The sequence below is a fragment of the Sphaeramia orbicularis genome, chromosome 24, assembly GCF_902148855.1.
Source record: "Sphaeramia orbicularis chromosome 24, fSphaOr1.1, whole genome shotgun sequence".
Taxonomy (NCBI): domain Eukaryota; kingdom Metazoa; phylum Chordata; class Actinopteri; order Kurtiformes; family Apogonidae; genus Sphaeramia; species Sphaeramia orbicularis.
In genome coordinates, this window is record NC_043979.1 from 26466814 (window position 1) to 26477667 (window position 10854).

At 37.6% G+C, this 10854-nt stretch overlaps 1 protein-coding gene across 1 annotated transcript in view; it reads left to right on the forward strand.

Moving 5' to 3' along the window:
- cad (carbamoyl-phosphate synthetase 2, aspartate transcarbamylase, and dihydroorotase) overlaps nucleotides 1-10548 on the forward strand; it is a 41659-nt gene extending 31111 nt beyond the window's left edge. Inside the window, exons 33-44 of the mRNA XM_030129068.1 lie at nucleotides 353-543; nucleotides 627-767; nucleotides 1915-1995; nucleotides 2204-2345; nucleotides 4535-4734; nucleotides 4838-4912; nucleotides 5528-5740; nucleotides 6250-6375; nucleotides 6908-7063; nucleotides 7753-7854; nucleotides 8105-8199; nucleotides 9885-10548. Of these exons, the coding sequence (XP_029984928.1) occupies nucleotides 353-543; nucleotides 627-767; nucleotides 1915-1995; nucleotides 2204-2345; nucleotides 4535-4734; nucleotides 4838-4912; nucleotides 5528-5740; nucleotides 6250-6375; nucleotides 6908-7063; nucleotides 7753-7854; nucleotides 8105-8199; nucleotides 9885-9984 (1622 nt within the window). The 3' untranslated portion in view covers nucleotides 9985-10548. The remainder of the gene's footprint in view (nucleotides 1-352; nucleotides 544-626; nucleotides 768-1914; nucleotides 1996-2203; nucleotides 2346-4534; nucleotides 4735-4837; nucleotides 4913-5527; nucleotides 5741-6249; nucleotides 6376-6907; nucleotides 7064-7752; nucleotides 7855-8104; nucleotides 8200-9884) is intronic.
- Nucleotides 10549-10854: the final 306 nt, after the last annotated feature.

The following is a 10854-nucleotide window of genomic DNA, read 5'->3' on the forward strand; positions in this document are numbered from 1 at the left end:
AATAGTGTATAAAAGGGTAAAATTTTAAAAATATGTAAGTAGTTTAAAAGTGTGCAAATGTAACAGTGTAAATAATGTAAACATACATGTACCAGTGGAAAGAGTTTGATGAAAATAGAATGTGTTCTATGTCGAAATCTGTCCACAGGCTGGTATGATTTAAGCAGGACCCCAAGTCCTAGGCATCAAAATGTTCCAAAAAGACTGGCTCCGAGCAAAACATCATACTCAAACACAACGTTGTATTGAACCATTTCATCATTTCCCTAACGGTGACATTAGTAAAAACGTTACTGATTACCTTTCCACTATGTCTGATCAGTTTCGTCTCCTTAAATCATTTTGTTTTCAGCTCCTCACTCTGTGGAGGAGAAGAACAGTGAGTGTCCTCCTCCCGGATACCCTGGTCTAGAAACAATGCTGCCTCTGCTGCTGACAGCGGTCAGCGATGGACGTCTTACTCTGGATGACATTATCAGGCGTCTTCATGACAACCCACGGAAGATCTTCAACCTTCCTGCTCAGGACAACACCTATGTGGAGGTATGGAAGAATGCATCTGCTTTGCACCAATTCTCTGATTTACACACATTCTGACGAGTAATGTTCCCACTTGTCATGTCCAGGTGGATTTGGAGCAGGAGTGGGTTATTCCACAGGCCATGCAGTTCACCAAGTCAAAGTGGACGCCCTTCCAAGGTATGAAGGTGAAGGGGAAAGTCCGCCGTGTGGTTCTACGAGGAGAAGTGGCCTACATCGACGGCCAGGTCAGAAATCCCACATAGCACACTGATGTGTTTTTTTTTTTTCAAACTGAATGTTGTTATATATTGTATGTATTTTATTTTATTGTTTTGTTTTTTATTTTTATATATTCTTTCAGGTTGGCTTTTGAGAACAGTTCAGTTGTATGAGAGGATCAGTAGTTGACTGCTTTTAATCTAGTTTTTAATTAGGCTTTATTATGAGGAAAGTCTTGATTTACAGTAACTAAAAAATATGGGATCAAAGAACATCACAATACAAGCGCAATTTACAAAACCATTGTTCTGTTTCCATATTGTGCACACCAGTTTTTTTTTTCTTTGTCTTAAAAACAAAGCTGATTTTTAGCCACAATTCTATTTGTTTCAACTCACACAACATTTTCCACTGTTGTTTTTATGTACTTTTTAAAATTTTGACAACAGTTTAGTTTTTATCTTCGTTAACAAAATTATTTTTTCCACCATTTTTAAGATTAATTTTTGTTACTTATATATATAATTTCTGGCCCTCATAAAGCTTACATTAACTTTATATTAATATAGCTTAAAATGTAAGGGAAAGCAAGACAAATTTATCTGTATAGTACAGTTCAACAACAAGGTAATTTAAGTGCTTTACACAGTATAAAAGTATTGAAAATGTAAATGTGTGTATATAAATCTAAAATGTGTGTGTGTGTGTATATATATATATATATATATATATATATATATATATATATATATATATGTATATATGTGTCTGTGTGTAAATATATATATATATATATATATATATATATATATATATATATATATATATATATATATATGTATATATATAAAGCATAAATATATAAAGCATAAATATATTCTTCAGTTTATTTAATCCCTAGTGACAGAGGAACTACTTTCATAAATGAATATGCAGAATTATAAACCACCTTTTAACACAGCGTTACTATGTGCAGCACGAAAGGAAGAAAGTGTGAAAATAAATAAATAAATAAATAAAATATATATATATGAATTGCATAGAATAAAATAAATCAAATGCATGTAATACTGAATTCAAATGGTAAAATTAACAATGACAAACTGGAAGCAAAATTTTTAATGGTATTAAAGGGTTTTTTTTTTTGTTTCTGTGTACATATTTCTTTTTCAGGTGTTGGTTCCTCATGGTTATGGTGAAGATGTGAAGACATGGCCAACTCCATCCGTCCAACAAGTCAAAGACAGCCCGAGGGTAATCAGTCAAACACAGAATAATGAGCGTGAGGCAGTATGAAAAATATAAAGCGTGCCACAGATAAGAGCTGTTTTTTAACACCCCGCTCATTCAACCCACACAAACCTATAGCCAGCAGGCACATTTTCCATTATACAGGGTATGGGAGATGTATGGTGGTGTGTGAAAGTGCTTTCATTCAGTTGTTGTGCTTTATTTGTATCAGACCCCTGAACACCTACGTCGTACTCCTCCACGTGATGCCACAGTCCGAAGTCGAGCTGCTAGCCCCCGACGCACCACAGCAGAGGGCCGATACCTGCTGCCGCCTCGCGTCCACCGCTCCTCTGACCCAGGACTGCCACCAGGTATTAAAACCAACGCCTTCAGTGACTGTCTGAAAGGCTTAGGCTGCGTAATGCCTGGTTTATGAACAATATTTGACATTAAAACTCAACTCTACTGCACGATTGTCGACTCATATACTGAAAAAACAACTCACTAGATGTGTTTTGTTTAGTAAAACATGCAGATTTGGACAAAAGTTTTGACATAACAAAAATGTCTCTTTGCATAAATGTGATTTGTTTCCCACTGAAATTCTTTGAAACTTATGAAATGTTTATAATTGTTCTTTAATATTCCTAAGAAACACATAGAAAAGATCAGAAATAAAAAGTGAAGTACCAAAGCTTATGAAACAGATGGAAGTCATCAGCCACCAGTAGCTCACTGAGTCACTGCAGCGAGGTGATTCCTCTCTGATGCATTTTGGTAGCCTCATAGCGTAATTGCTGAGTAAAGTTACACAGATATTATGATTTGGCCAAAAATATGACTTGAGCAATTATGCTATGAGGCTAACGATTTGTTCTTTGTTCAGTTTTGCAGTAAAGACATGACTTAATTCAGCCATGACTTAATTTCCTCTGCTCCAAGCAAATGCATTACTCAAACTCCTCCTATTCCTAAAACAGACTTGAATGCACTTACACTTACTTACCTATCACCATTAATTCTACAATTGACCCATTGCTCTTTGTAAAACTACATATAGACACTGATCCTCATCATTTAAAATTAATATTTGATATTGTCAACACACAATAGCAATTTTATTGATAATAAATGACTTTTACAATAAATTAAGTAAGTAAGTAAGTAAATTTTATTTATAGAGCACTTTTCACAGACAGAGTCACAAAGTGCTTTATCAATTCAAATCAGAATCAAATTAAGTTTACAGAGACCCAACAGAATCTTTCAGGAGCAAACACTTGTGATTGGTGACAGTGGCGAGGAAAAACTTCCCTTTAACGGGCAGAAACCTCAAGCAGACCCAGACTCCTGAAGGATGGCTGTCTGCCTTGACCAGTTGGGGTTAAAGAGAGAGAGAGAGAGAGAGAGAGTAAAGGAGGAGAAAAGAGAGAGCGATAGAGATATAGAGAGACTGGGGGGGGGGGGGTGGATGACACATGGAGTACGTTATGATGAATACATAGAGTGTAATCAGTTTGTGGTGGTCCTGGGTCAGGTGGGAGACTAAAAAGCCTTTTTGAACAGGAGGGTTTTGAGGTGTTTCTTAAAGCTCTCTACAGAGTCCATGGACCGTAGGTGTAGAGGCAGGTCATTCCATAGACGTGGTGCCACAGCTTTAAAAGACCTGTCACCGCGTGTGCTAAAACAGGTCCGTGGAACCATCAGCAGGTGCTGTCCTGAAGACCTCAAGCTACGAGTCGAGCTGTAGGTCTGGATCAGGGAAGCAATGTATGCAGGGGCCTGGCCATGTAGGGCCCGGAAAGTTAGCACAAGAATTTTGAAATGAAGACGATATAGAACAGGGAGCCAGTGGAGAGATTTAAGAATGGGAGTGATGTGGGTTCTCCTGTTTGTGCGGGTCAGGAGCCTGGCAGCAGAGTTCTGGACAAACTGTAGACGGGCCAGCTCCTTCTTGTTTAAGCATGTGAACAGGCTGTTACAGTAGTCTAAGCGAGAAGATACAAAAGCGTAAACGATCATCTCGAGCTCATTTGTGGACACCATAGATCTGAGTTTGGAGATGTTGCGTAGGTGGAAGAAACAGTTTTTTGAATACTTATCGGTATTACCAGAATGGAAAAAAATCAGCTTAGGCACCTGAGTCATGTAAAGGTCTAGATAACCCTGTAAAAACTCCCATAATACCACTGCACATCAACTGTATATCATGTGGAGAAAAACCCCCCACTAAGCTTCTCTTGGAATAAATGAAGATTTTTATGTTACTTTTCCTCTCTTTGTGAACATTTTTCTATTGGAATCTAAACACAACTATAGGGGAGGGGGTACAGATTGATAATTGCAAATGAATCAGCAAGTGTAAACATAAATGTGCATTCCCTGATCAATACAGAATTGGCAACTAGAGGAAAAAACTGAATAAGGTAAAGTTACACCGAGGAAATATGGGACCCCTCCCACTATACCCCTGTCTTTCTCCTTATTTTAGTTTTCTCGTATTCCATAGATTTAATGAATGTATTCATGTGTGTTTTGTTTTTTGTTTTGTTTTTTTCAGAGATGGTGATGCTCCCTCCCTCCGGTGCTCCTGCAGGTGACGGTTACAGCCACCCTCCTCCTCTGTCCAGGCTGCTGTCTCCTCAGTCAGGATCAGGACCAATACCTGCCGGACAGGTGTCTCATCTCCAGACCTCTCCTCTGCTGCACCCACTAGTGGGACAACACATCCTTAGTGTCAGGCAGTTCAGCAAAGAGCAGGTACACATTACACCTCAGCAGAACCTGTAGACCGGTGATCAACTGCTGCTAACTAATTAAAAGAAAATGTGTCTCAAGTAATCAATTTTTTTCTTTGCTTTAGATTTCCCACCTTTTCAATGTTGCCCACACGCTGCGTTTGATGGTTCAGAAGGAGCGGAGTCTGGACATCCTGAAGGTACATGACTGTCAAAAAGTGGTTTAATGATCATTAACTCTCATCCAAAATCAAGAGTTTAATGTTATACATACTTCCCATATATCCAGATTGTATCTTAATACAGAGACTGAGAAATGGATATGTGTGGTCATTAGAACTTTAGTAAACAAACAAACCTAATGGTGGCCCAGGGACTTTTGCACAGTACTGTTTATGTTTAAGTTATTCCTGCAAAATGTATGGATATAAATGAAGTACACAGTCGCACAGACCAGATATGAATTGTATAAAACTTACAATATACTTAAATTAAAGGTTCTCTACTGCCTTTCTAAGTACAGAAAATCTGAGCTGGAACCTGCATCAGCCATCAGTGCTGCATATTATGTTCATGTATCATATTTGTTAATGTCAACAAATGACTAGCTTCCTGCACAACCCAGACATAAATTTCCACAGTGCATCTTTAAAGTACAGTGTTATAACGTCTTTCATTTCTAATAACAGTGTTGTATTTTGTAATGTCAGTCATGTCATTTTGATTTAAAAAGAACTTGGGTTTGGTCTCCACATTATGAATACTAAGCTGAAACTATTTCTCTGCCCTCTTTTCCTCTTTTGCCACCTGTTCAGGGGAGGGTGATGGCGTCCATGTTCTATGAGGTCAGCACTCGCACCAGCAGCTCCTTCGCGGCGGCCATGCAGCGTCTGGGAGGCTCGGTCGTCCATTTCAGCGAATCCACCTCGTCCACACAGAAAGGGGAATCTCTGGCCGACTCGGTCCAGACTATGAGCTGCTACGCCGATGTACTCGTGCTCCGACACCCGACACCCGGAGCTGTGGAGGTCAGTCTGAGCCTGGGTTCACTGATTGAAGTGAAAACATGCATTTACAACATGTTTGGTTGTTTGCTGAAAAAGCGGTTGTCAAATTTCTCTACCACAGGAAAACAGCAATATATTTTTAACAGAAAGTATTGAAAAGTTGTTGAGATCTCTGGTATTTAGTTTGGTTTAATATCCTGCCACTTTCACATAAATCTGTTTACCTGTAGTTTTTTTTTAACATGCTTGAGATGGCAAAATATGTCCTGATAAGAGCCCTGAAAATCAAACCATTATGCTTATTTAACCTGAAATTTTGATGTGTAAATAGAATGAAGCAGATTCTGAATATTTTTTTTTACATTTTCTGTCTTCATTCCACTGACTAATTTCTCTAAATGTGTTGTAGTGTTTGGATGAATGAAACAAAAGCTGAAGAGATTCATCGGTTTGATTAAAAACTGCATTGGTCATCATCTACCGTCTGTAGTGTTTATATCAATGTTCATGTTGCTCGTCTCTTTCTTCAGAGTGCCTCACGTCATTGCCGTAAACCAGTGATCAATGCTGGAGATGGTGTCGGGGAGCATCCGACTCAGGCCCTGTTGGACGTCTTCACCATCAGAGAAGAGCTGGGGACAGTTAACGGCATGACGGTGAGGGACAACGATAACAGTCAGGCCATAATAACACAGATCCAACACCAATGGGATATGGCAATAACTTACCAATGTCTCTTCATCGGAACATGATGCAGTATCTGTGGACTGTACACACAGAACTACACAAGTGCAATCCTAAAAGAAAAAAATACTAGACACATGATCTTGTAATTGGAAGACTGAGATGCATTTGTGGAGGGTTTGGGAGTCCACCTGCAAGAAAACTGTATTTCGTATCATTAATATTATTCCCATACATGTGCAGAAATTTGGAAGAGCTTGAGCAGATGATATCATTTTTCATTTTATAAATATTTTAATAGCGGATAAGTATTGATCAAATGGCTTAACTTTCTCATAATTACCATTTATTTTCTTGTAATTATGGGATCTTGCCTCATAGAGCAAGTCAAGAATCTATCTTTTTTCCTATGTGAATCCACTTCCATACGATGATGCCTCATGTTGATCAAAGTTCTGTGGAAGACCCTTCTATGTCTTGTTTTGTATGTGGTTTTTCTGTCAGATAACCATGGTTGGCGACCTCAAACACGGCCGCACGGTCCATTCCCTGGCCAAACTGCTGACTCAGTACCGCATCACTCTGCGCTACGTGGCTCCTAAAAACCTCCACATGCCAGCGGAGATCATCAGCTATGTGGCTTCAAAGGGCATCAAGCAGGTGAAGACTCTACAGAAACACACACTGTCAGATATATATACTGTCAAATAATGTAGTGTGAAAGTATCACAGGGTTGTTTTTATTAATTTGTGAACACTTTTTTGTTCTGTTGTGTATTTGCTCAGCATTTTGCTAGATTAAATGCTTGCTTTTATAAAAGTTTTTTAGTTCCTCAGTTTAATCCTCTTCACTTATTTATCTAGCTTTATGAAATCAGGTTTCTGGGCTTGTCTGGGTGTCTTTTTGTCTCGGGGCTTATTTTCAGACATGTTAACTGTTATTTGTATTGTAACTGAAACAACAAACTTAATATCAGTGATGTGCTTATTACTTTCTTTGAGTAAAATTGTACAATGACCAGCTCAGCATATGACAAATCAATGTTCTCTCCTCAACTTTATGAAACAAAATAAATATGTAATACAGGAGTTAGTAAAATACATGGTAGAAGAACCTAAAGAGGTCACAGATCAATTAAAATAGACATAATACAATAAAATTAGTAGTGGAACTCAAATTAAAGTTGCTGTTTTATGTTAACCAAACGGTATAAAGGAAAAAATCTATTTACTAAACGCTGTGTGACAGTATATTCAGTCTCTTCACATTCCATTTTAAAGTGCGCAAAGTCTTAGTTGTATCGGTTGTATTTTATTGTCGAATATGATATATTGTGTGTGTTTTGCAGGAGGAGTTTGAGAGCATTGAGGAGGCTCTGCCAGACACTGATGTCCTCTACATGACGAGGATCCAGAAGGAGAGATTTGCATCTGAGGAGGAGTACAAGGCTGTGAGTTTGACTCCATCAGCTGTTTTTACTTGTTGAAAAGGAGGCGGAAGACATTTCTAAATTAAACTTAAAATTTACTCAAAAATCTTATGTTTTGTGCCTTTTTCTTTAGCATGAATTTTCTTCCAAACTGGCCTAAAGTTTGTGGTCTATTCAGGCATCAAGTCAGAAGATATCCAGTGTTCCTTGTTGTAGGAGAAAGATTATGTCCTATCACACCATAGTAATTTGTCTCATTTTTCTCTGCCAGTGTTTTGGGCAGTTCATCCTCACTCCTCACATCATGACTGCAGCCAAACAGAAGATGGTCGTCATGCATCCACTGCCTCGAGTCAATGAGATCAGGTGAGATCCGATCCACTATCATATCAAAAGAAAAGACAGAGAGATGTGGTTAAACCTGTGTGTCCCAAACTTAGGTTCAGGAGCTGTCGCTATTGGGTCATCAGTCAGCGGAAGAAAATATAACTAAAATTCCAAAATTTTGGGATCAGACTCAGCTTTATTGTCCGTCAAACTGTGTGACTTGATTGAACAAAACACAGTTCCCCAGGCCTTGGTGTATGCAGCAAATGTAAAATTTAAATCATACAAATAAAAGGAAAATAGAAGAGCTGAAATAGAATAGAATAAAACTTCTAAAAATCCTTGAACTAGAACAAAAGTAGACTTCAAGTTTGTACAATATTGCATAACAAACAGCAGCAGCAAGAGTTTAAGGTGGTGGTGCAATGGTGCATAAACAGCAGAACCATGAGTAACACTAACAGTTCACTGGTGGAAATAAAGTGTCAAGTGACTGTTTAGTGCAGCAGCATCAGGGCATGGTATTTAAAGTGGTCAGTGTATTGAGGGTGGAGCAGTTCAACAGTCTGACTGTTAATAAAAACAGAATGGAATGATTCACAAGTCACGTATTTTATTCACAATAGAACATATAAAACATTAACAGATATAGAAATATGTGAAATCAAAAGCGACTGCAATGATTTGTATTTTCAACACAATCCAACTTTATTTAAGAAGCACTTAAAAAACAACAAACTTTGCCAAAGTGCTGTACACAAATGCATAAAAGAGTAAGAGACACAGAAAACCAAATATAGTACTAAAGCAAAACAGTAGAAAAAACACCCCAAAAATTTTAAATTAAAATCCAAAGAGGAGGAATATGTTTTAAGAAAGGACTTAAAAACATGAAATGAGTTGACCTGCCTGATGTGCAAAGGAAACTCATTCCACAGCTTTGGGAGAACGACTGAAAACACGACTGATCTGTCGACCTGAGAGCATGAGGGGGCATCCAGCTGGAGCAGGTCGGACAGATACTGTACAGCTGAGACCATGAAGATATTGAAAAACAAATACAAGAATCTTTAACAGGCAAGCGATGTTTGGCTAAGCCCAGTATAAAGTGCACTGCAATAATCTAAACGAGTCATGATAAAAGCATGGATTAAAATCTCAAAGTGATGGAACAAATGATTTTGCTTTGGCCAGCTGTCTCAACCATAATTCAAAAAAAGTTGGAATGGTGGCTTTTTTTCAGTTCAGACTGTACAGTCTTATTGCACACAAATATAACTGTTATAAAATTACAGATTCTGTGGACAGATAACAAATTAATTACGTGTAATTTGATTTTAACAATATCTATTTACACTAAAACATGTTGCAACGCAAGTTTAAAGAGCATAAAGCATAAAGAGCATTTGAAGAAGAATTTAAAGTGCTTTGCATAAATTAAAAAAAAATTAAAACATTAACAATGCAGTTTTTTCCAGTTGTTTGCTGATTATCCTTAGGTCCATGGATTTTCGGTACCAATTTCAACCTAGTCCAGTGAAAAATAAGCAATTTCATCCAAATATTTGGAATGGAGTTTAGGGATTTTGCAAGTTTCACAGGAATTTTTGATAAAATAAAACTGCTTACACTGCTTACTGAACTTGGAGATCTAGTGAAGTTTTATGTAATCACATTGGTCTTAAGACGTCTGGTTTCTTACCTGTATTTTCTGTTTGTCTCAGTGCGGAGGTGGATACAGACCCAAGAGCAGCCTACTTCCGTCAGGCGGAGAATGGCATGTACATCCGCATGGCGCTGCTGGCCACCGTACTCGGCAGATAGATGAGCGGATTTGTGATGATCAATTTGAGATGCAGTACATTTTAAAATGGGTCAGGACTTAAACTGAGTTACGTAGAGATGATAAAACACTGCTGTTAACGCACAGACCACAGGTTTTTTTGTCATTTAACACATTCCATTCATTCTTGTCAACTGTAGTATTTTTATTGCCTTAAAACTGAAAACCTACCATTAAATAGTTTGTGATAAAGGGACCAGTAAGTATCTGTTTTACTGTGAATGGAGAAGCTTGGAAAGGGCATTAAATGAATAATTCTAATGGGACCATGGTGTGTTGATATTAAAGATGCCGTTTTGTCAGAAACTCTTTAAAGGGACCTTTAAGGATGTTTGAAAGTAGAAGAATGCTGCTTCTTTATTGAGTGTTTTCCTTTTGATCACAAATTCTTCTGGATGTCCTGTTTATCTGTCTTGCATAATAATACTTAATGTGTGTCCTTAATTCATGGAAAATGGAAACTCCTTTGTTTTGTTTTTTTTACACAGATGTCAGAAAAGCATTGATGGACTACTTTGTACTGATAAATAAATAATGAACAATTACTTTGTCTTTTATTGTTATTTATATGCATCGTTTGAAGCAACATACCTACATTCATTTACTTAACATTTAGATATTCTCAGACTGGAAACTCCTCAAACACAAGCCGGAGTCAAATCATACTGGCAACAACTGAATATAAATGAAAAACAGAAGGTTTGTCCATTTGATGCAGGTGGGTTTTAGCACAGAAAAGCAAGCCTATTCTATAGTACATGTTTTAAGGAAATACACTTCTCACAAAACTTGACATTAAGGCCACAGTCAATTCATTTGAAAGGAAAGTCCCTAAACTAGGAACATTGGTA